The sequence below is a fragment of the Pyrus communis genome, chromosome 3, assembly GCF_041283825.1.
Source record: "Pyrus communis isolate YQ-2024b chromosome 3, ASM4128382v1, whole genome shotgun sequence".
In the NCBI taxonomy this organism is placed as follows: domain Eukaryota; kingdom Viridiplantae; phylum Streptophyta; class Magnoliopsida; order Rosales; family Rosaceae; genus Pyrus; species Pyrus communis.
Window position 1 is genome coordinate 26750484 of NC_142567.1, and position 25977 is coordinate 26776460.

Sequence of the window (25977 nt, forward strand, 5' to 3'; positions counted from 1 at the left end):
GCGACTATGATACCTCTAGATAGTACAATATTGATGAGATTTACGAATTTACCTTCGGGTAGCAATAGCACCATTATCGAGCATTGTTTTACACGTACATGTTTTACAAATGTTTTTCAGTGCATACTAGAGTTTTCAAAAAATCTATTATGTAGTATTATATGTGTTTTCAAAACATAGGGTTAGTATGTTCATAAGGGAAATGGTTTTCTTATTATTAGTATTATTATTATAAACTTTGGTCCACTCACTCTTTTCATTTTGCGCCCCCTCAGGAGTTAGAATCGAGGCATTCAATCCCGACGTCAGAGCGCTTCCGCATAGGTATCTTCAAGCCCTTTTGGTTTAGGACCTACTTTCTTGGTAATCCCATTTATTTCATAATGATTCTTTCGCATTATTCTTGATTAGTTATATGCTCTGAACACGATTCTGCATTGGTGAATTTCTTTCTAACTACGTATTTTAGTTGTATGCACGTTTTAAAATGGCTCCGTCACCCTCAGGTGTCAGTTCGCACGTGCCTACCATGATATTTGGAGATATCAGGATTGGGGCGTGTCAAGATATCCTCAATTGCACTTAAGTTGTTCTCCTCCGAAGGTGGCAAAAGCGTGCTTCATAGAAGACTTGTTTTACCGGATTTAGTGGTCTCTAGAGGATTAAAATTCAAAGTTTTCGGTTTCCTTTGAATATGGCTGGTTTGTGTTTGACAAATCCATAAGATCAGCTAAAGTAAAATCATGTTAAGGAAAGATTACGAATGAGATAATATGGACTTAGTGCACCTATGATAAATTCCTTTTATAATCCATTTTTCTTAGCTCATGATTACCCTTAATCCCCGAAGTTGATAGGATCATCAATGTCAAAAGAATGTTTTGCTAATTATTAACTTTTGAATGTTTTGCTAATTATTAACACGGGCTATGTAATTCTTGAGAGTATTGACGACGGTCATTAGCTTGGGTTTTCTTTTGGACAGAAGGATATTGTTAACTGCCACTGCCACAATATCCGGGGATGTGATTCCAACACAGACGCAAAGGAGCGGCGTACTGTCCTTACTGACTGACCATTTTAAACATCAACAAAGAGGGTAGAAATTTCTTGGATACCAACATCGACACGTTATTACCAATTAATGAGTGGACACTGAAATTACCTAAAAAGACAGACCGACCTCAGGCCAACAAGACTTTCCGTTTTGCGAGGATCGAGAGATGAATGTTTATTACATTTACTTTGCAAAGAGATTGTATCCACGACTTGAATCCGTGACCTTTTGATCGCAAAAAATCAACTTTTCCTAGCACAGAAATTACATAACAGAAATAATATTAATAAGTAAAAGTTCGCAACACCATGAACGTTACGGTCACACCAAAAAAAATTTCCAAACCAAAACATTCTCCAAAATTTGACTCGCCACGTAGACGAGCTAAACCATAAATTAACCTGAAAATTAACTGTAATACCAACAGTTGTGCATGTTAGTGACTGAAACAAGCAAAGTTCAACATTTTGTCTGAAGCCAAAGCAGAGAAGGAGCAACTATCAAATTCCAAACCAGAAGTGGTCTTCCCTGATACATTTGATTTAAAACATTCTAAACCAGAAGTCGAAAATCTCGTCGTATAACGAAAATTAAACGATGCAACAAACTTATTCTACGGCTATCCAGAATTTTCACAATTGCATTGACAACTAGTCTATAATAATCACATTATAAATTCTCTCACACTAGCTCTCTTTGTCAAGGAAACATGGATGATGAACAAAAATCAGCCTAGCAGGCAGAGGCCTACTCCCCGGTGCGCCTTCTAATACTACTACTGCCTCAGCGACGATCAGAATACAAACTTTTCCTCCTCCGCACCGATGGTTTGTAATCTATCTCCCATCTCCAGGAGAGCAGTGGCCATGCTGTCACTAATGCCCAAGAGATACTGCAAGCGCGATAATTTCTCTGGTGCCGCATCACTTTTCATGTATATGCCAAAGAGATCGGCCAGCTCCTCTGGAACTTCCCATGAAAGTGGCTTGGCAGGCACAGCTTTGTCGCAAGCTAGCAAGTCATTAAGAGAGGAAACCTGCAAAAAGCACAAACAAATCATCAAACTCTGCCATTCAATCAAATTTAACGGCCTATCTCCACCGATTCACTAATCAAAATTAGCACGTAGTAGTTACAGGACTAAAATAATAAAAGATACAACAAATCCATACCACTCCTTGACGATTTCTCTGCCTCAGAAGTGACACAGCTTGAATCAGTGAGTTTGATAATCTGGTCCGTGCAAGCTCTCGAACAACATTCTTGGCCTTCTCAGCATTAATATTGAGATCTGCTGGTATTTTCTCATAGACTTCTCCCTCATCAAACTCTCCAGTGCCTGATGAGAATATCTCATCCACGGTCTTTTTGAACAGACTTTCTCGCAAGCTCTCAGATATCATGCTGTCTAAATTAACACTTGATTCTTTAAGTTCTCTTATCTGCTTAATATTGAGCCTCCCCTGACCAATAGCGGTTTCAATCGCAGCTGCCATTTTTGTAGTAGTTATATTCTTTATTATCTTTTCCACGTACTGCGGAGGCAAGCCAACTTGCTTCTGCAATTCATTAAGTTGCTCTACCCTGGCTTTTGTCAATTGTCCATCAGCTAAAATCACCTCTGCCTGTTGCCTGAAAGCTTGCTCGGCCAGGCTCCTGTGTACTTCCACTATCTCCGTAGTGCTTAAACCCAATATCGCCCCAAGCTGATTTAGTAGCACATATTCTGAATCATCCTTCTTTGTAGTGATCTGAGCACCAAAGGGAATCCTCTTCACTTCCCCAGTTATACAAAACAGCAAGTATGTTTTGTATAGGTCAGTCCTCTCTCTTTCTTCCAGGTCATCTTTAAGAGTTATCTCAGTCTGGCCGGGCTTCCCCAACTTTGCAGTAAGCTCCTTGTCAGGTCTAATCTTTCGAAGTGTCTGAATAGATTCCCATTCCTCATCCTCCAGGACTTCTGTCTCTGGCTCCTTTATTGGCTCTTCTGTGGCGGAATCAGATGATTCCCCTTTTATGTCTGCCACCAATTCAGTCACAACCAATGTGTTGAAGGCTATCATTTTTTTAAGTTCTTTTGCAGACTCAGTACGGCTACCAACTGACCGCGCTCGTTTTACATAGTTAATAAAAATCTTTCTTACCTGCATAGATTGAAGTAAACAAAGAAGAGAGCATGTTAAATTTGAATTCACAAACTCTACATTAAAATATAAATAAATAAAGCGATCAAATGGATACTCACTGCCTTGCCAGCAATAGACATGGCAGCCTCCCTAGACAATCGCAGACCATGAGCTGCCTTTCTCACGGCTTGTTTTACATCAGCGTCGTAACCATCAACACCAGATGCAATTGCGTCCTTCACAACCTGGACAGAAACCACCACAAGAATCAGTATAAAGCCTATTCCAAAATAGCAGACTTTTCTTAACATATTTACGCATGTTTGTAGTGGAGGCTCTAATAGGAAAGCTAAATTAAGAAGCAACTAAAACTAAGAAAAAAAATTATGGTACGTGTGCACATGCAGATGATGGGTCTTAAGGAAAACCACTATACGGGTCCATGCCACCAAATATCTCAGATACCAAACAAAGGAGCTTAAAAGAACAATTGTAGTTACCTTTTCAAACAAACTGCCACAGATATCTGAATGGGCAGCCTCAACTGTCTGCTGAGGTATACAAAGCATGACCCGTAGCCTTAACAATACAGCAACATCATCCTCATTCAGCTCTCCATCAGCAACACACTGCTGAAGCTTTTGCCGGTAAATTTCTAAAAGAAGAAACACAAGTCAGATTCTGAGAGGGACAAAACAGAATATTAATTATAACACCAAGGTAGTGTTTGGTTATGAACCAAGGGAACAGATATTCCTAAATGCACATTAACTGTTTGATCCACGAAATAAAAAAGGAATGTCCTCGGTGAGTGTTGAAAATAAATATATTAAAAAAATTTGTGCAAAGGACAAGCATTGCAACTTCCATTACCTTCATGAATCTGGCTGGCTCTTTGTGGATCAAAATGCAGCTCCTCACAGATATTTTGAAGGAAGGCTGCTTTGCTGTCTGCGGCTTCTAACTCACCCGATGTAACAGATTGTGAAAGACGTTTACGGTATACCTTTGAAGTAACATCAAGCACAATGGATTCTGCCTCTCGTTTGCCCAAACCAAATATATTCCTTAACTGATTCAAGGCCGAAAGCTACACAGGAAAAAATGAATCATAAATAAGAATAGTAGAAACTGCAGAAGCAGCAATGGTAGCAGTTTTTAAAGCAGTTTATAAGCAAAAAAAATATGCATGCCAGCCTTTGTTTACCTTACTCTCTTCCAAGCAACCTGTGGATAAAGAATCCGTAACATATGCTCTGAAGAGGAGCTTCAAGTCATCCATCTTTCTATCAGCATCGTAGTCGCCACCTAAGTCAGAGACACAAGTAAGTAGAGCTGGGGTGTCCAAAATTCAGCCTTAGAGAAGAACAACCAAGAGACCAGCACAGATTCTTACCAAGTAGAGAAACCGGCCCAACCCCAGGTGCAAAGCGAGCTGCATCTGGCTGGTTCTTTAGTGAGATGAGCAAACTATTGAGTTCTAACATTTTATCGAGCTCTTCCACAACTTCCGTGATTCCAGCACTGAAAAACTAAGTCTATTAGGATCTACTAGTGTTAAGTTTGAAAATCATTAATGTCATTGGAACCAAAAGTTCTTAACAGAAATTAAACAAAATAACATCCTTCTACGTTCATAATTTGATCTCAGACTCTTTCATACAAAAATAAAAAATAATAACCAATCCCCGGGCTAAACTTGGATGGCAGTGAACTTAAGTATTTATACCAATAACATAAAACTAAGCTGCACTTATGTATGGAAGTAGTGAACTTACACTGATCTGGTTCTGGACTTGAGTATACGAAGTGCTGCTGAAATATTTGCCTCAACTAGTTTTCTTGCATGTTCCTTGAACAAGTCCTCTGCGTGCTGCATCAAACAGAATTATCCACATTAAGAAACAACTAAAGACAAGATAGTGCAGGTCTAGCAAATACATTGCAAAGAAGATACCTCGTCAGAGAGCTGATACATGAGTTGTGCTTCTTTAAGCTTAACAAGCTGCTCTACTCCAATATCTGAGAACAAGATAGATAAATTTGTCAGGATTTGGCGCATAACAGGTGTAAGAGCATTACAAGCTTGCATAAAAATGTTGAACTCATCTAATGAAAATCTTTATAAAAAAAAAAAGTTACTTAAAAAGAGACTTAGAGCAAGTAAGATCATATGCCTAACACTGCCGTCTCTTTGAGATAACTAACAAGTTTTTCCTCATATGTTTTCTTAATTGGACTGTTAAAGTAATAAGAGTGTACCATCAAATATAAATATAACAAAAAATCAAACAAATTGTTCCTTGTATCCTATGAACCATTCTCTACAAGAGGTCAAATTTAAAAACAAATTTCAATTGCTCAGTGTATCTTCTGATTTTAATTCGGTAGTGAATGATAAAAGCCTTAATGAATGATGTGGTTACCTCTGCCAACGGATTTTAACTTGGAAGCGTATAAACGCTGGGCATTATCACGGATAGCCAGCTCAACCTGTCAGAAAAAGGAATGATGAATCATGCAGCAAGAGAAAAACACAATGAATACCAAATTACAATATCATATGAGTCTGACCCAATTAAGTTTCGACGACCATAAAACAACTAGAAAGATGGCAAGAACATCGACTCCGGGCATAGAGCACAAAGAACAACAATTTCATCGGTCAAATAATTTACTAGTTATGATACCTGGGAATCAGTAACTTTGAAAACACGCTTCCAAGGTAAGAGGAAAGATGAAGCATCCCCAAACACAAGAGTCGAAACATATATCAGCTTCTGAAACGCCTGCACTGGAGACTCACTAACAATGGTCAAAGCCCTGTACCTCAACTATTCAAATAGGGTAACAACAATCTCAAAGTTTCTGGCAGCAAAGACCTACCCGACGCTGCTCTAGATCACCCTCACGGTCAGTCTCGAGCCTCTGTCTGAAAATTCGCCTTCCAATCTGAAACCCGAAAAACCACCAACATAATTAAAGGTGAAACAAAGAGTAAATTCATTTGCTTTCACAAACCGAGAAGTAAATAAAAACCCACCTCCATATGCATTGAAGCTGCTTCGGGGTCATCGATTCCGAGAGAATTCTTGAAGCTGACGATTGTGTCGACTTCGTCCCCTTTGAGTTCTTGAGCTCCAGGAGGAAGAACAGAAGTGACAAAACGACAGTACAAATCACAGAGCTCGGCATTAAACGCCTCGTCTTGCTTGCTCACACCATATCTGCAAAAATTAACAAACTTTAAATGCAAATTCAATCAAATTCACTGTAATTTGCACGACCCAACTGAGAATTTTGTTACTTAATTCTCACTTTCTCGCAATGCCTTCAATGTCCTCCTTCTTAACAGCTTTCGGGTCGTCGAACCCGGCAACGTAATTGTGCAAGTCAACCGCGGCGACTTCGGGAGCACAAGAGTTCATAGCGTATAAGGCGGCCCCACCGGCGGCTCCAAGCACCGCTGCACCGCCATAAGCTGCGTTTTGGGACTTCCCCAACCGGAGACCCAACCCATAACCCGCAGCCACAGCTCCAGCGAACACAATTGCCGACGTCACTATCCGGAGGGGCGGCGAAAGCTTCTCCACAACGGGCTGGATACCGGTGAGCTCTCTCTTGCCGCCGAAGACATCGGGAGGCGGCGGTGAAGCATCTGCTGATTGTTCCGAGGAGGCGGCAGAGTTCCGGGGAAATGAAACCCTGAAACGGCGTCGTCGGGAGTGTACGGAGGTTACGGCGGGGAGAGAAATGGGGTTGAGGAAGGGCGAGCGGAAAGCGGAGCGGTGGGGAGTGAGAGTGGAGGGATTCATGGGTCCCACTGTGGCGGGAAAAGGGGAGACGACGTCGTTATGGGAGGGGGGAAGGGTGGAGGGAGTAAAAGGGATTTTGCAGGGTTTGGAATCGGACACTTTTATAAGGTTTGACGGAAAGGAAAACTGAGGATTGGAGAAGATAACAGAGTGAAAGTGAACTGCAACGTTAGGCTACTTGGGCCTAAAAGATATGGACATGGTCACAAATGTTATTGGGCCTAAATATTTATTTTTCTTTAACCGTGTGAGTCCCCACGTGCGATGAAACCCTAGCAGCTTCCTATTTAAACCAAGCTTGAGGAGCCGTTTGGTTCTCCTCTCTCTGGAATCTTCTTTGACACGTCTCAACCCCGATATCTTCAAATATCAAGGTAAATACGTGCTAGCCGACATCCGAGGATGATGAAGCCATTAAAAATATGCAAACCGATAAAATATGTAATTAGAAAGGGATACACTAATGCATAATCGTGTTCAGAGCATACAACTAACCAAGAATAAAGTGAAAAAATTACGATAGAAAGGTATGAACCGAGGAATGAGTCATACACAAAGGAAACTCGAATATCCCTACGCAGAAATGTCCTAACGCCGGAATTGTGTACCTCGATTCTAACTCCTAAGGGGGCGCAAAAACAGAAAAAGTGAGTGGAGACGCTGGAATTGTATGTCTCGATTCTAACTCCTTAGGGGGCGCAAAAACAAAAAAGATGAGTGGACCAAAGTTTATAATAATACTAATAATAAGAAAACTGATTTCTTTCTGAACATACTAACCCCCTATTTTGAAAACATATATATACTACATAGTAAGTTTTTAAAAAACTTTAGCATGCCATGAAAACGTTCGTAAAACATGCATAATGTAAAACCATGCTCAATAGTTAATACTAATGTTATCGCCGCCCCAAGGTAAATCCGTAAATCTCATAAATAATGTACTCTCTAGGGGTATCATAGTCGCCCGAAAGCAGTACATGTCCGTCATCCAAAGGTGAAGCTATACGACACTGTGTTACACTAGTGAAGAAACCATGGTCCATCACCTGAAGGTGAAGCTGTACGACTTTGGGTTATGCCAATGAAGAGGGTATATAACATCACACACCGACACTAGCCGTGGCTAGTAAAGCTGTCCAACATTGGTTTCGCCAGTGAAGCTGGGGGTATGTCATCAATATCATCAACTCCTCATTTGCCTGAAGGCAGTACCTATCCATCACCTGAAGGTAAAGCTGCACGACACTAGGTTACGCTAGTGAAGAAACCATGGTCCATGATTCGAAGGTGAAGTTGTACGACTCTGGGTTACGCTAGATAAAAGGTATATACATAAATACCATCAACTGTGTCCTATGGCCATAGACGTGTACATACCCGTGTTGTGTGGATGTGTTGTATGATAACCCGCTAGATACGTACCGAAAACATATCTCATCTCAAATCCGAAGCTCAAAAACTCAAATCCTCATCTCGTAAATCCATGATAGCACATATTCATAAATCCATCAAATAAATTGTATTTGTAATCCATAGAATTTCATATACGAAAGTCAAATAATTTATACCTTTCGTAAAACGTAAATTCGATAAACCATAAATATCTCGTGAAAGCAATTTAAATAAATCATAATCTCTCTGTAAATCCTAAATATGGAAATCTATAAAAACATACTATAAAACATGCTCCGTTCATGAAATATGCAATGCATGCAAACCTAATATTTTTATAAAACCATGTAAGTTTAGAAGGGGTCCATTCACAAGTTTTTCATTGCTCGGGAGCCGCTCAAACTAGCAAGAATGGTGTCACTTCCCATTAAAAACACAATTAAGGACCATTTAGTAAAACTATACCTAAATGATAGAATTTGGGAAAACGGACGGTGAATTAGGATTCAGCACGTCGAAAAACCTAAGGAGGGACCTTGGGTTTTCCCCCCATGCGCCGCCGCACAAGCTGCCATGAGGCGGCGTCTCGGAAGGCCATGTGTTGCTACACGCGACGGCCGGCAGCCCCGACTCATCGAAAAATTCAACAACTCCAAAAATTCCCAAATTTTATAGCAATGAAGATCTCAATGTGAGAAACAACTTTCATACCTGAGTCAAAGTCCAATTCGGCCCAAAAACACCTCAAATCACCCTCGATCCATCGGAAACCCTTGAAATGGGCGTTCTCTATTCGATGCTAAAACGAACTCCAACGCCCCCAAGCAATGCATGAACTTTTTTCTTGAGGTTAGGAGGAGTAGATTGGTGGTGGTATTCAACAATGAGGGTTGCAAGAAAGGCAAATTGCCGCCATGCACCCATTAACACTGATAGGTTCTATTCTTTGTGAAACTAAGGCCAAACTTCTTCGATTTTGGGGTGGAATTGGTAGAAGGAAAATCGTGGAGTGTTTCTCAGTTGGTGAATGCCTACAACTCATCGAAAATCCACCATGAAAGATGTCGAAAACCATGGAGGCCGTCGCGTCAGGTTGCAGGTTAAAATGGGGTCTGGATTCCCTCATTCTCTCATCCCTCGTTTTCCTTCCTTGCTTTCTCTTCCGATTAGTCAGTCTATCTTCCCCTTCTTCCCGATTGGGCAGCAAACATCTTCTTTCTCTCATCCTCTTTCCATCACAGCCACATATATGGCATTAGGTTGATGCTCCAACAAAATCTGGAGCTTTCTAGATTTATGGTCAAATGACCATTTTGCGCTCAACTTCGTTCGTTAATAACTCTTTCTTTATAACTCCAAATTCAATTCCACTCACGCTCACGCATTTGTAGCGATGAGTACTATAGGAATACACCAAGAAAATGAATCTTATGTGACACAACAAAGCGATCAACAAAAGTCAACGTTTTTACCTCGAAGGGCATTTTCGTAGTTTCACATTTTAAAATTATAAAAACTGTAATATTTGGGGACTGATCATTAAATTTCTTCAACCCCTCTCTTCATTTCTCTGAAACCCTAGTTGCTCATCTTCCAAATCCAACCCAGAGTCATGGCTTATCTCTCCTTTTTTCTTCATTTCTCTCTACTACAACCCTCCCCAAAACAAAACCACATTATCGCCGTGCATCAGTTCGACACTCCTCCGCCATTGCCTCTTAGCCATCTCGGGCCTTCGACACATAATGGTAAATTCCAGTCCTCTTTTTTTTTTTCATTTTGTTTGCAAGGTTAAGGTTAGGGACAAATGTGTGGAATTTGTCTCGTGCATGTTGTTATCTGTATTAAGGGCCTTAGATCCGCGAATTAGGGCCTACAAAAATGATGAAATTTCTTAGAGATCGTGAAATTTCAGATCTCTAGGAGATTTTTAGGTCAGTCCAAGGATTTGAATTTTGATACCTTTGGGTTTGGATGAAATTTCAAATCTTTAGTAATATTCATGTAATTCAATTTCAAATCCAAATGCAATGAACCCTACTCTTTACACAAACCGCAATGATGGAATTGTTGATCAATTTGGGCACATTCTGTTATGTTCTTTCAGGTACATCCATAGTAAGGGCTCTATGAGGGTCTCAACTGGCTCCCCAACAATATTGCAAACACGGTGAGCTCAGTTTGTTGTTTTGTTGCATAAATACGACGATTTGATGATTTTGAAACTAACGTTTGCTTCCCTTTTTTTATTACTTTGCTTGCAAGCTTTGAACGATCGTTCAACTTCGGCAACCATTTCTTTGCAGCGCGTCAAAGTGGAATTATTCTGTCATCTTCTGTTTATGAATCTTACAATGTTATTTGTGCGAAGAATGTATTTTGGTATTACAAAGTTATTGGCGCCCCTCTAGATTTAAATAATTCGATTTTACACTCTTCATAGACTCTTTTTCGAATGCATATTCCTGTCCAACCCAGTTTAACAGTTCAACCTGGTTCAAGTGGTCGACCAGGTTCCGACGCTGATATTTTCGGTTCGGTTTGAGTGGCCCGACCTGATTCAGGCGCTGGATCAGTTTCGATATGGTTCGACTGGCCTGATCCAGTTTATATGGCTAATTAGTTTCGGTTCAATCTGACCCGGTTTGTTGCCTCATTATGTTCTATCCGACCCGGTATATAGGCTAATTAAGATTCGGTTCGGGGGTTGATTATTTTGGTCCAATTCCCCCTGGTTTTGACCTGGCCCAGACTGCCTTTCTAGTCGGCTCAATCTGGTCAGTTTGGGTTTGATTGGTCTGATCCAGTTGGGTATGGGTAAAAATGGCAATCAATAAGGCTCATTTAGTAACTATTTTGCATTGAATATATTTACACTCTTCCCGTATTCTTCTATTTTTCTTCAGTTGTCATCAAAATGGAAATGGAAATGTGGTAACATCCTCGAGGGAAAGCATCGATTTGACGACAAACATAGGGCACCCCTAAATAAGTGCAGCTTTGTTACAAGTTGTTGGAATATGCCTACGAAGTACGAACTTCCCAATGTACTAGATTTGAATATCATGGAGCTAATTAATGACCACTAAGCTGATAAACTGCATCTTCATTTAACACCAATTGTTGGGCATCAATCTTTATGAAATTGGGTTGAAATGTTTTGACCCTTCGTACAGATTTCATTTACTAGTTACTCATTGTTCTAATATGATCCCTTATGGTAAAAAAAAATTGAATCAAACTCATACGATACATATTCATATCGGTAACCCAAGAATACAGAGTCGGAAAGATTTCATTGAAATTGTTTGTTTTGAAATTTCTCGAAAATATTGTTCTCTTCATTTAACAATAGGGCCATCATGCTTATTAAGCTGGTGGCTTTTAGGCCCACCCAATGGTGTAGGCCAAGGAATAACCAAGGAACCCAAGACCCAAGGGGTTCAAGGAGTGCCGTCCTCGAGCACTTGAGCCAACCGAGACAAAAGAGAAGTTGCCCGACCACATGGAACACATGGGCAAACTGACAGTTTTAGCATAGATCTTATGAATGCGTGGGTCGGGGAATGGTGGAATTGATATTGTAGATTCACATATTAGCTACGATGATATCATTGAAAATGGAAATCCCGGAGAATGCGTGGGTCGGAGACCCTTTTGGCATGGATCTTTTGAATCACATTAACTCTTATTTGCCTCGTAATATCAAAGTTTTCAACATTTTGCCTGCACAGAGGTATGATTTCCTATCAAAGTTTTCAGCATTTTGACATGCATTTCCCATTTAATGTAATTGTGCCAATTTGCAGATATTAATCAAATCTAGATTTTCTTGATATGTTCCTTGGGATGGCATACATTTTCTTACTATACAAGTTTATCTTACAGTAGTTAATATGTTCCTTGATGTGGTGTTTTTGTTTTCATTCATTTCTTTAATACCGTTACGATCCCTTCAGCGCCTAATTTAGTTACTGCTTTGAGAAAAATTCTTGAGTTGATTAGTCTATCTGTGATCTGCAGGGAGAACATCATTTTCATAATTATACTATACAATGTAAATACACGTCGAAGCTTTCCAAAAAACAATCACCTAAACATGGAAAAGTGTTGATACCAGGCAATAGCCTCCGACTATGTGTCTGAGGAAAGTAACGGGGAATAATACTTTGATGGAAGAAATGCGTCAAGATCAAATACCAAGGTACTAAACCAAAATTCTTCACTTTCTAGCAATACTAATGACAGCTTACTCAATGCTTGTAAGAAGCAGAGAGATGTTGTAAAGGATCAAAGTGCTGGTTCGGTGCTCCGTGCAAGATGGTTATATGAACCTGATCAAAGAGATTGACTAGGTGCTTCTCATTTCAGAAAGATTATTCGGCGTTCTTGTGGGAAAGTGGAGAAATCGCTCAGACATGATTATGTTGAAGTTTCCATATGGGGAGAGTCTTTCATGTTACATCAAAGTAAGTCATTTTGGCTTGACCTTGAAAGTTCTTTGATACACACACACACACACACACATAATAGTACTCTAGTTCATCACATCTATATTTCAAATTTCACCCTAATAACTAAGATATTTTCTTACTGCCATTTGTCTACTTCTTATTGGGTGAATTAGTTCAATAACAATAATCTTTGTATGCTCACCAGATCCGCAAAATGGTTGAAACTGTTGTGGCCATAAAGCACCAGTTACTTCCTAGAGATATTTTGACATTGTTGCTGACCAAGTTTTCCCGAGTAGTCCTACCACTAGCCCCATCTAAAGTTTTGTTTTTATGAGGGAACAGGTTTTCAATTAGAGTAAAAAAAAGTAACAAGGCCTGAAATGATGACAATGGTTGAATAAGAAGAAATAAATAAGGCGGTTGACAATTGAGTTCTTTATATCTGTTATGTTGCCTCAAGTCACAAAGTTCTTAGATCTTTTAGGATCTCCTTGGACTGAATGCGTTGAGAAATTAGATAGAAACACAGGCATTCCAGATACACAGTTTGGATGAAGTTAAGAATGCTTGGAAAATGTGGAAGGAAAAGTTTGCCTATTTTGTATCAGTCCGAAACCAAAAAGACAAGGTAGATGCCGATGATTACACTGGATAAGGTTTTTCATGCATGGTGGGATCTAACTAGATCACCGTTTTATGTTCCTTTGGAAATGCTCTGAGATCATACAAGCTTAAATACGATAGGTGATACAGCTTTCTTTATATTAACAAAATAACGTGCTTTCACGGGCTTGAATGTCTTTGAAAACATAATATGGAGAGCTCTCTTCTCTCTAGAATAAGGGCTTGATAAGATGCTTTATTTATGCAGAGTTGCAGGAATATTTCATAAAGTTAATATTTAGAAGGACTCTAGTGTTGTATGCAAGTGTAACGGACTGTGGATTTCATCCAAAACAGCGCTGGTTATTTACTAACGGTGCTGACTCGGTGGAGATCAAGTGGTTCTTTATCAATATTTTCTTTTTCAGGTTTGCCTCGACTTCACAAATATTAGAATTTAATAACAATATTACTGTAATGACAAATGTAAAGATCTTAGATTGCCAAGTGTCAATAGATTAGAAGGTGTAAGGTAGCTTAGTTGTTAAGCAAGGTAGTTACCAAATATGTAAAGCTATAAATAGCCAAAAATGGATTGGTTAGCGGTTAAGAAAAGATATAACAAACAACCAGGATTTCTGAGCTCTCTCTTCTTCTCAATTTCTTGTTTTTCATCTCTGCAAATTCAGAGGATTTGTTCTTACTTTTGTCATGGTATCCAGAGATGGCGATTCTCCTATGGGGTTACTAGTTGCTTGATTCAGGATAACGAAACTCATCGTTCAAGTTGCTGCGACGATTTGGTGTCGGTGCGTCAAGATACTTGGTGTCGGTGCGTCAAGAATTTGGGGTTTTTTCAAGATTTCGTTTCAGATCATTGGATTCTTGAGTTGAAAGCATGTATGTTATTCAGATTTCTGGATTTCTTTAATTTTGCTTCAATTTTCTGAGATCTTGAAGAGTTTGTTCAATGGCAGTGATTTGGATTGTCGACTATCAGGTCGTTTCTTTATGAGATTTTACTTGTTAATTGCGTTTATCGAATTGTTTTTCTTGAATTGAAGGTCAATGCCATAAAATAGTGAAAGTAGTAGACAATTTCTTGATAATTGAAGACCGATGCCATAGAATTGTTGTTGAATAAGCAATTTCAGATGATGAACTTTTTAAGGCCAATGCCAGTGATTAGTTGATATCATAATTTGTTGTTCAAAGATTATTTCTAATTTCTTGAAAGTTCTTTGTCGATTGAGTATTACATCATGGCTTCTTCATCTGTTAAGATTGAAAGTATTGTAGGGATGTTAACCATTCGTATGGGCTTTTCAGTTTAAGTAGGTTCTAAAGGGTTACAAGTTATTTGATCACTTTGATGGCACCTCTGTATGTCTTCCTAAATTTGTTATCAGTACCGAAACTGGTGTTACTAAAGAGGTTACTTCTGCATTTCAAGAATGAGAAATTGTTGATTTGGCATTACTTAGTCTTCTTCTTGCCACTTTATCTGATGATGCAATTGAACATGTTCTGGGATGTTGAACTGCTAATGAGGCCTGGTGTATTCTTGAGGATCGGTATACAACTGTTTCAAAGTCTAGAATTAACATGTTTAAGACCGAATTTCAGACTTTCCAAAAAGGTGATGATTCTATTGATAAGTATTTGTCTCGACTCAAATCTATTCGAGATCAGTTGATTGCTGCAGGGGAAAAGATCTCTGAAAACGACTTAATCATTGCTACTCTTACCGGGCTTCCTCGAGAATATGCTATTATTAGGACCATTATTTTGGCTAGAGAATCATCAATTTCTCTTAAAGAGTTTCAAGCCCAACTGTTAAACATAGAAAGAGACATTGAGGGAATGGAAAATACCCTTTCTCACTTTATGGCAGCCATGTATATGCGAGGCCCTTTTTCCTCTAATTTCAATACAAATGGTCCAAGGTCTTCAACTTACAGAAACTCATATGGAGGATCTCAGGGAGGTGGTTTTAAGAAGTTTTATAATAGGGGCAAGGGTTCCAATTTTAATCAAAGGCAAAGAGGATGGCAACCATGGTCTGGCAAGAATGATACTCGTTTTACTATACAACATGAATGTCAAATTTGCCAACGAATAGGACATACTGCACTTAATTGTTTCTATAGACATCCAAATTCCACTCCTAATCTTTCAGAATGTCAAATCCGTGGCAAACATAGACATATAGCACTTGAGTGTTACCATAGAGGTAATTTTGCCTATCAATGTGCTCATCCTCCAGCATTTTTCAAGTGCAACCAAACTTTGCATATCAACATCCTATTTCTCCATCATTTCGACCATCATCTTCACATCCCAATACTTCTTGAGATGTTTTAGTTGCATAATATATCTCTCCTTATCCAACCAGTGACACCCAGGTTGTAGACATTAGATTCAAGTTATCACATGACCTCAGATGTGCAGAATCTCACTCAAGCTACTTCTTTCGAATATGTAGATAAGATTAAAGTGGGCAATGGTCAAGGTTTGCCCATTGAGCATATTGGTTCCACAACACTTATTATGCATTCACCTTATTTGAAAATGAACGAAGTTTTACATGTTCATCATATTACAGAAGACTTATTATCTGTAAAATAGTTATGTAAGGATAATCGATACTGGTTTATTTGTGATGATATCTGGTTTTTTGTGCAGGACAAGGTAACAAAGACTATCATATACTAAGGAAAGAGTAGGGCTAATGAGTTATTTTGGATTCCAGTATACAAATGTATTTCTTCATCAGTGCAGCTTTTTTTTAAGCACATCTTGGACAAGTAATCAAGTCAGCTATTTGGCACCAGAGGTTGGGGCATCCTACCATGCAGTTTTATCTTCTATGTTACATAAGTCAAATGTTTCTTCTACGGTCGATGAGTCTTGTACAATGTGTTTTGCTTGTATACATGGCAAAATGTCAAGGCTTCCTTTTTCTGAGAAAACTTATGGAAGTTTGTTTCCTTTTGATAAGATACATTCCGATATATGGGGTCATTCTCCAATTAGATATGTTGAAGGCTACATGTATTATGTTACATTTGTAGATGATTGTACCAAGTTTGTATAGATGTTTCCACTTTGCAATAAATTAGATTTGTTTCAAATCTTTGTGAGATTTCATACTTTTGTTTTAGTGCAATTTGGCATTAGTATTAAATGCTTTCAATCTAATGGTGGTGGTGATTTCACAGTAAGCAATTTGATAATTTCTTGGTTTCTAAAGGAATGGTGCATAAGATCTCTTGTCCATATACACCTCAACAAAGCGGATTTGTTGAGAGAAGACACATAGTAAAGACAACTATCACTTTGTTACACACTGCAGGATTATCTTAGTCTTTTTGGTTTCATGCATGTGCACATGCAGTCTTTCTCATTAATAGAATGCCTTCTCAATCTCTAGGAATGGATTCTCCATTTTTTAGTCTCTATCACAAACATCCAAGTATTACTTATGTGAAGGTATTTGGATAATCTATTTTCCCCTACATTAGACCTTATAATCAACATAAGCTTCAACATTTTTTTGGGTTATGATGTTGGTTATAAAGGGACAATATGTTATCACTTGCCATCCAAGAAGCAATTTTTATGTAGGCATGTGATACATAATGAGGCAAGTTTACCTGCCAAGTTAACACATAGTACTTCCTCTGTCAAGACTGGCTCCAAATATGATTCTACTCTGAGATCACCAATTGTTGTCACTTTACAAGTACCTCTTTCCAGCATTGGTTCTAGTAATTCAATATCTTCCACAGTTAATTCTCAACATGAGTTATATTTCTCCAGTTCACATAATTATCAGATAATGTTCATAGTTCAACTTCAATACCATAATCTGCAACTTATTCATCAAACACTCATTTTAGCCCTATCTCTCAGGATCACTCAACTTTGTTACCTGTCCATAATCTTGCACAAATTCAGGTATGTCTTCCTTGTCCTCCTAATTTTACTATTCAAACTAGGCTACAAACTAGTGCTATTACCAGACAAGATTATTCTGCATACATTGCCTCTTTACCTCAGTTACAATCTCTTCAACTTGATGAACATGATTATGGTGTTTCTGGTTATACTTATGTTGTTGATATCATTGATTAGGCTGAACCTAAAAGTTTTCGAAAAGCTTCCTCTATTTCTCATTGGCAGAAAGCTATGCAAAAGGAGTATGATGCCTTACAAACTCAGGGTACTTGGGTTTTGGTTCCTCCTCCCACAGATAGGTTTATTGTTGGTTGTAAATGGGTTTACAAAGTTAAAAAATACCCTGATGGTAGCATTGCTAGGTATTAGGCTCGTTTAGTCGCTCAAGGGTTTACTCAAGAACATGGGATTGATTACTTTGAAACTTTTAGTCTAGTAGTACGGCATTCCACAGTAAGGCTTATACTTGCTCTAGCTACTAATTGTTATTGGAAATTAAGGTAATTGGACATAAAAAAAAAAAATGTGTTCCTTCATGGAGATTTGCAGGAAGAGGTTTATATGCATCAACCTCAAGGCTTTGTTGATTCTACCAATCATGTTTGTAGACTTGTTAAATCCTTATATGGGCTTAAGCAAGCACCGAGGGTATGGCATTAATTCTAAGTTCACTGAAGTACTTCCATTACTGGGATTTGTTGCCTCACAATCTGATACTAGTTTATTTGTGAAACGGCATAAAGGTGTTGTGGTTAGTATGCTCTTGTACGTTGATAATATTATTCTTACTAGGATTCAGTGATTCTCTTGTTCAAGAAGTTATCAATGGACTTGTAGAATTTTTTTGATCTTAAGGATATGGGTTCTGTCACTTAGTTCCTTGGATTACAGGTTCAGTATAAATGGGGATTTATTTGTTAATCAGACAAAATATGCCAATGAGCTTCTAGTTAAAGCTGGTATGGAACATTGTAAGCCCTCACCAACTCCAGCTAAGCCACACACTCAATTGCTTGTTGAGGAAGGCACCCTCTTTCAGATCCAACTTTATATCGTTGTCTTGTTAGAGCTCTTCAATACCTGACATTCACTCGCCTTGATATAGCTCAATCTGTGAGTGTTGTTGTCAATATATGCAGCATCCAACTGAAGCTCATTTCTTTTTTGTTAAACGGATATTACGATATCGTCAGGGTACTTTGAATTGTGGTTTAACTTACAAGTTTTCACCAGATATAACTATTACAGCTTATTCTGATTCTGATTGGGCTATCGATATATTAATACTCGAAGATCTATGACATGATATGTAGTTTTCTTTGGTTGTAATCTAGCCTCTTGGCAGTCCAAGAAACAGTCTTCAATGTCTTGTAGCTCCACTAAAGCAGAATATAAAGCCTTGGCTCATTGCACTGCAGATGTTTGTTGGCTCAGGTCTTTGCTTAAAGATTTCATGTATTCCTACCCTTTCCTCCAGTGCTTCACTATGACAACTTATCCACCATTGCTCTTAGTTACAATCTTGTGTTCCACTCACATATCAAGCATCTTGACATAGACTTTTATTTTGTCAAAAAAAAAAAGGTGCAAAAGGGTGATTTCTTGGTTCAACATATCTCTACAAAGGAATAGGTTGCAGATATCTTGACAAAAGGTCTTCATGGTCCTTCTTTTGTTCATCATTGTTACAATCTTAACCTTGGAACTCCAGGTTAAGATTGAGAGGGGGTAATAACAGTATTACTGTAATGACAAATGTAAAGATCTTAGATTGCCAAGTGTCAATAGATTAGAAGGTGTAAGGTAGCTTAGTTGTTAAGCAAGGTAATTACCAGATATGTAAAGCTATAAATAGCCAAAAGTGGATTGGTTAGCAGTTAAGAAAACATATAACAAACAACTAGGATTTATGAGCTCTCTTTTCTTCTCTCTCTCTCTCTTTCTCTCTTCTTCACAGTTTCTTGCTTTTCATTTCTGCAAATTCAGAGGATTTGTTCATACTTTTATCAGAATTCTTCTTTATTTATTTATTTATTTTTTTTGGACAAACGATAGCGTTAGTGGGTTAAATTTATGGTCGTTAGGGGGAGGGGCATTGGTGAAGATTGAACCCATGTCAAGGTGCATAGGATTATTGCTTTCCACCACTGCAGTACAGTCCCATCTCTAAACATTAGAATTCACCAAGTAGACATCTCTTTGCTTTGATGATCGACCAAAATTGCAATGCTTATAGTACGTTTAACAAAATTTTCAAATATAACTCTAACCGCAAAAGGGTAAATTTCCCAATGGTTCCTGAACATTTTCAGTTTGTGCAATTACCCCTTGAACCAAATGTTTCTACAATCTACCTCCTGAAATGCAACTACAATCTACCTCCTGAAATGAAGAGAATGGCATTGAAAAAAGGGAACGTGTTCTTGTGAAGTGTCATTTTTTGACAAAAGGTGAATAGAAGTGGACATAGGTATCAAACTATAACACACTTCGAAGTTTGTGTGGCTTTTTGTAAATTTGTTTTTAGTAATTAGGTGGTAATTGCACAAGATTGAAAAAACTTAAGGTGTCATTTGAGCAAATTTCTCTTTGAGAAACCCCTAAAACTAAGCTGCTCACCAAAGAATTGCCTTAAGAGTAAATCTTCAATAAGGCTATACCTGACTAGGATAACTCTGATACGAAGTAAGACTATGCAAAGTTCGATATGACCAAATATAAGTGTCTCAAGCTTTTATGAGACATGCCCTAAAGGTGGCATGATTCGGAAACCCTACCCAAATTTCTCCTTCCAATTCATTAATGTGTATATATAATTATATGCTTCTATACGACCCAAAAAAATAAAAGGAAAAAATGATACGAATGGATAATGATCTTTAAGGCATGAAAGGCTTTGCACATTCGTTCATCCTTCAACCACATTATCATGCAAATTCTCATTATAGTCTATTGGCCTGCAATGAGCAAAATCTATAACCTAGATATATGCTTGCCATAATACTTGCATTATTCTTGTAATTTGATTGAGATGAAAAGGTTAACTCTTGCATTATTCTTGTTGTTGGGAAACTTCACTCCAGTTTTGAATGGCCTGCAACATCGCTTCTTTCACTACCTCAATATCTTTCTGTTCAGCACTTTGATTATCCTACAATATCAAATTCAAGAGAATAAATCACCAAAGATGTTCAAATTATATATGCGCTCGAGAGCAACAGAAAATCATATGCTTCAAAAGAGAGAATATTTCGAACGTATTCAAGGTGGTCAATGAGGAGAATTTTTCCATCATTTGCTCTAATATGTACGAGCCTTAATTATATGACGCATCAGAATATTTATGTAAATATATGACGGCGAAAAAAAGGAGAGATGTTTATCACTTTTTATCGTTCTTACATTGATTGTTCCAACAGCTTCTAGAAGAAACTTGTTGGAACAAGAAACCCTAGCTTGATGCACATCAAGGCCTAGCTCTTCAAAAGCTTCCAATACGAAAACAAGTAACCCGCTGCAGCTTTTTTCACTGAACATCTTAATCAGAAAGCCTTCCTCACGAGCTTCGATTTTCAGTTGCTGAAACGTATTAAAAATCGAATGAAAGAAAGAAATTGAACCCCGATTAGTTAATTATTAAATACAGATCAATGAAATCCCTCCGTAATAAATTAAATAAGGATTCTACCACAGAAAAGGGGTTATGGGAAGTTGAGGTTTGCGCTGAAGCAATCGTCTGTAGATTCATTTCCTCCACTTCTCGCTTTAAGTTTTGTATATATTTTGATGCATCGAATACAATTGCGGTTTTACTGTGCTGCACACGTACATACACACACACATGGATAGTCATGAGTCTTGGGTACTATATATATACATGGATAGTCATAAACCCTATACATATCTCTGTGTGCGTGATGTGATTAGAATTCTAAAGAGGAAGGAACTGTAGAAATTTTCAAAGAACCTTTAGTTTGAAATCAGAGAAAAGACTCGGGATTCAAGTTGGAAGAAGATCATTAAGATTATAATTCGATAAAGGGTATAATGTAAGTAGAGAAAATGAGGACATATGTGTGTGTGTGTGTGTATAATTAATACCGCATGAGACTTAGAGATGGAACGAAGGGTTAGCAGTTTCTTGGATACTGGCGCTCTCTTCATCTGCACCTTGGAGACCATGGCCTCTCTAGATCTCTCTCTCTTTCTCTCTCTCTTGCTGATGAGTATCTGTACTTATAAAGTGAATTGTGGGGGTAAAAAGAGATCGAGAAGCAATCGCTAATGATTTTTACAAGCAACCTCACTTACTTTTACTAAATATAATAAAATCTTCATAATATTTAATAGTATCACATAAAAGAAAGATAATTGCTCCAAAATTATAATAATCTTAGGAAATTGTTAATGACATTTGAAAAAAGTCATTATGCGCTTTTCCTGGGTGAAAAGATATACAAAGGAGTTCATAATGATTGTTTCAAGTTTCTCAAAGACATGATTTGAAAAAAACCTCACTTTTAGTTATTATCCTTAATTTGATTTCATATATTAACATATAGTTGATTATTCTAAGTCTAGAATCATCACTTAGAGATTATTCCACTTTCCAGTATTGGATTACTTAATCGCTTAGATGACTTAAGCACATTTTGGACCACATAATTTGATTCTTCAAACCTAAAATTGTAGCTCTACAAGACCATTCTATACCTTAAATAAAACCCTACCAATTGGAAGACAATTAAATAGAAGTGAATTTTTCTCAACGTCTCTTGTACGTTACAAACCGAGTGTATTATTATTGTCTAAGTATTCATGTTATAAATGACACAAATACTACGGTTAAGTGATATTTTTCTTTATTTGTAAGTGAAAAACTTTAGATTCAACTCTTATAAATAATTATTTGAATCAAACACTTAGGTTGGATAACATCTGACGGCATATCTAACCTAAATAATATATCTCATTTCGCTTAGGTAGTTTTATAATATATACTAACTTATTTAGATAACATATGTTTCTCTCCTTTCCACATCAGGTAAACATGCATCATGAATATGGAAAACTTGAAATATGGTTGCATGGAATGAAAGGTAATAATTGGTTATAGAGGAGAAGCATTGAGAATGAGAAAACAAGCTGATGGAGGGCGTGGGGACATTTTTGGAAATAGATTATGGAATTTATGAAACAGACATTTTGCATGGGAGCAAACCTGTCTAGTAGTGACTCAATGAGCAGGCAAGGGGGTGGTGGAAGAAAGATTTATAGGGCACATACACTATTATGGTGACATCTTTTACTAATAAAATAAAAATATGTATAATTTTTTGTAATTTATACGAAACGCTATGTAGGGATGTACCAACGTCATATAACTTGTTATCGGGTGGTGGTAGGTGGGGTTAAAAGACGAAGGAATCTACTCGTGATTGGGACACCATCGAAACTAGCATAGGAAGCGTCAAAGAGTGTTCAGTTTTTGTGTTCAATGCTTCCAAACCTTCCTCACGGGAAGGAATTATACTCTCTCTCCCCACACAACGGCACAACCCCATTTGGCCTTCGTTTCTTTATTTGATTCCCTTTAAAAATTGCCATTTGATTGCAGTGCATGCCCATCGTACCACAAACAGCAAACACTTTTTCAAATGTGTCCTATTACTTTAATTTCCTTCCACAACGTGAGAGTGGAGAATCATACTCATGCTCTGCTCAAACCATAATTCACTTCAAGAAATAAACCTATATAATTCCAATGAAAAATTAAATATATATGGCTCATATTGGAAAATTTAAGTAATTTAACAACATTTTTATGTTGAGATCCGGATCCTTTTGGTGAGGATCTTAGAAATCCGTAAATCATGTTCGTTCATCTTAAATCGTATGATCAGTTTTTATCAGGTACTATTTGTGTTTAATTTTAAATAAAAATATTTAAAATAATTTTTAACCGTACAATATACGATGAACGGATACTATTCACGAATTCTTACAAAGATAATCCGACGAGGATCCAGATTCTTTTTAGTATGATAAGGATTATCATTACTTTTCTATTTTTTATTATAGTTTAAGGTATTTTTGAAATTTTATGTAGTTTTTTTTTTTTTTTTGTTATTGTTTCTCCTGTTTTTTCGCTACGATTTCATTTGTTTTCCGTATAATTTTTTATAAAAATTCATATTTGTCATTAGGGTTAAGATTGCTCTCCTGTTTATTGAAGGTCCTTTTTATAATTACATTTCTTGTAAAGCTTTCTTTGGATTGCCAAGAAGTAAGATTTGGCCAGAGATGCGTAGGATCTTCTCATGAAGTTGGAGTATTATTTGGTCACTGTTACGTATTCTTGGTTTCTTGGCCTTCATCGTTACCCTACTGCGATGGAGTTCTTAAGCAGCACTCAAGCATATGATGCATACAACACCCGCTCAAATGTTGTCACCAAATCTGATAGAATTACCAACTAGCTACTATCTTTGAAATATTGTAAATATACATGCAATATTTACTTAAACATGAACAAACTCTTTTATTCCTCCCGCTGGTGGGTCTGGTTAGACAGGGAATTTAGTGGGTAGCTCATGTGTTAGCTGGAGTACTGCTTGCTCTGAAGGTTGTCTGCATTCACATACATAATCAAGCAACATCTATACTCACATGAGTTCCCCAACTTAATCATTACAACCAAACATTTTACCCCATATGCTTCCAAAAAAAAAAAAAAAACATTATACCCCATCCACGGTTGCCCCTTCCTCTTGTCCTTTTGAATGCGTCCTTAATATGCTGCTTTAATTTCAGTGCTTGTCATCGTTCATATATGTAAATAGGGTTTCTGTCAACCGTCAATCTCTGTATATCAGTGCCCCAACTTAATCATTACAACCAAACATTATACCTAAACTGTTATTCATAATTTCATTCACGTACATTATACTTTACAGTTCGTTTGCATATCTTTTCTTTATTAATATGCTTCTGTCTTTTGTTCACGTGTCTCATGGTGGCGTTGGTGCGGTTTATCATGATCCAACCGATAGCTTCGTTGGTGATTTTGAGTGCCAATTTCCTATTGTAGTGGTCACTATTTGTTTCTTTTGCAATTCCTCTTCGAACTTGGCGCTGCTTGCATGCAAAGAGTGTTCCCTTATACTAGTTTTGTTGGCGATTTTGTACGCAGAGTCTCCCATGAGGTGGATTATGAAGCCAATTTCTAGCTAGTTGCCAAGATTGAAGTTATTTTGGCTTTGTTTTTTGTTTTGAAGTCCTTTTTATTTGAAAATCCTCTTCGGATTCAATTCATGGTTTCTATTTGAAATTTGTAATTTTTTTTAAATGCTCATAAAACCGGTTTTTTTTTTTTTTTTAATGTCAAACGATAGATTTGTTAGAATATGAAGCCGATGGAGTTAGTTTATCATTTTGTCTAAAAAAATATTGCTTGAATAACATGTAAATTTCCATTAATTATTTAATACTGCACGTGTCTCCATTAATTTGTTTAGTAACATATACGAATATTCTTATACAGGGGCACGTAGTAATTTCCTTGTGCATTCCAAGCACCAAATATTTCACTCCCAGTCATTTTTCACATTAAATCACATATATCAAGTCATCAACATCTTAAGATTCTATAACATCGACATTTATTTTAATACAATAGCTATAATGATGCTAATATTTTGTATCAGGTGTATATATTTGCAAGTTTTCACTTAAGTATTCATAATATTTTTTATGATTATTAATAAAGAGCAAATTATAGTGTTTTGTTAAAAATAAAAAATAAAGGGCATCCATGGTGGGAAATTCCACAATGCTTTTTAAAAAAAAGGCACATTACCTTATATAAGGAGTAGAACTTGGGTATATAGAAGTATATGCCCATGCGAGTACAAAACTCATCGCATGATTACAGGGATATAACAAGTGACATGGAAGAAGAACTTCTATGCCAAGTACTTCACAACGTTATGTGATGTCACATGCCAATAAGCAATATATTTATTTTGTTCACATGACATTGTATTAACATACAACGGCACAATAATGGTATAACTATACCATATAAGTTACTTTCTTATATGAGGCCTTGCCGTTAACTCTAGTAGCTAGTGCAGTTGCATGCACTCCTAATGAGCTGTACGTGTCTCCTATATGTAAATCAAAAGACATAATAAGGCCATGTCAAATGGCTAATTAGGCTGCTCGCCTTTAGATATTTTGTTCTGCAATTTGATTAATTGTGTGAAGATAGTATTTATGTATATACATATATATATATATATATGCGCGCGCGCCTATTTACACACACACAGAGTGTGGAATTCCAGTTCCAGATATTCTATCTTCCTCGTGACATCTATATAATAGAGTTTATGATATTCCATTTGAACAAGTTGCTGTTCAGATATCTAGGTACATTCTCAATTGTATTCTTTGTGAGTACTGTATATATAGTAATACTATTTCCAAACACACTTGCAAAACAATTTAATCAATTATTGAATCCCTTTCTCTCCTTTACATGCAAGACTTGCGAGTGATAT

General features: G+C 37.3%; 2 protein-coding genes and 1 pseudogene across 3 annotated transcripts; 1 reads left to right on the forward strand and 2 right to left on the reverse strand.

Moving 5' to 3' along the window:
* Positions 1-1522: 1522 nt before the first annotated feature.
* On the reverse strand, positions 1523-7199 carry LOC137715554 (protein TIC110, chloroplastic). The gene is made up of 14 exons (XM_068454900.2): positions 6502-7199; positions 6227-6410; positions 6070-6135; positions 5874-5972; positions 5610-5676; positions 5141-5205; positions 4962-5056; positions 4580-4707; positions 4391-4491; positions 4057-4273; positions 3684-3838; positions 3303-3428; positions 2230-3201; positions 1523-2093 (listed from the first exon to the last, which is right to left on the reverse strand). The coding sequence occupies exons 1-14, from the start codon at positions 6996-6998 to the stop codon at positions 1851-1853; spliced, it is 3015 nt and encodes a 1004-aa protein (XP_068311001.2). The 5' UTR covers positions 6999-7199; the 3' UTR covers positions 1523-1850.
* A 4744-nt stretch (positions 7200-11943) lies between these two features.
* On the forward strand, positions 11944-13505 carry LOC137715684 (putative tRNA pseudouridine synthase; annotated as a pseudogene).
* A 6765-nt stretch (positions 13506-20270) lies between these two features.
* On the reverse strand, positions 20271-21942 carry LOC137714857 (uncharacterized). 2 transcript variants are annotated; one of them, XM_068454011.2, is made up of 4 exons: positions 21515-21942; positions 21102-21230; positions 20816-20992; positions 20271-20564 (listed from the first exon to the last, which is right to left on the reverse strand). In XM_068454011.2, the coding sequence occupies exons 1-4, from the start codon at positions 21593-21595 to the stop codon at positions 20466-20468; spliced, it is 486 nt and encodes a 161-aa protein (XP_068310112.2). In that variant the 5' UTR covers positions 21596-21942; the 3' UTR covers positions 20271-20465. The 2 variants fall into 2 exon arrangements, with proteins under 2 accessions (XP_068310112.2, XP_088547650.1); XM_088691524.1 differs by having other exon boundaries at positions 21102-21225; positions 21515-21618.
* Positions 21943-25977: the final 4035 nt, after the last annotated feature.

Excerpts from the sequence above, each read along its gene's own strand:
- LOC137715554 (XM_068454900.2), bottom strand. The coding sequence starts at position 6,998 with ATGAATCCCTCCACTCTCACTCCCCACCGCTCCGCTTTCCGCTCGCCC. Across the intron at positions 4,492-4,579 it reads TGGGCCGGTTTCTCTACTTG|GTGGCGACTACGATGCTGAT; the intron begins GTAAGAATCTGT and ends TCTCTGACTTAG. Across the intron at positions 4,274-4,390 it reads GTTGCTTGGAAGAGAGTAAG|CTTTCGGCCTTGAATCAGTT; the intron begins GTAAACAAAGGC and ends TTTCCTGTGTAG.
- LOC137714857 (XM_068454011.2), bottom strand. The coding sequence starts at position 21,595 with ATGGTCTCCAAGGTGCAGATGAAGAGAGCGCCAGTATCCAAGAAACTG. Across the intron at positions 21,231-21,514 it reads CCATCTCTAAGTCTCATGCG|CACAGTAAAACCGCAATTGT; the intron begins GTATTAATTATA and ends GTACGTGTGCAG. Across the intron at positions 20,565-20,815 it reads AAGCTGTTGGAACAATCAAT|GATAATCAAAGTGCTGAACA; the intron begins GTAAGAACGATA and ends TTGATATTGTAG.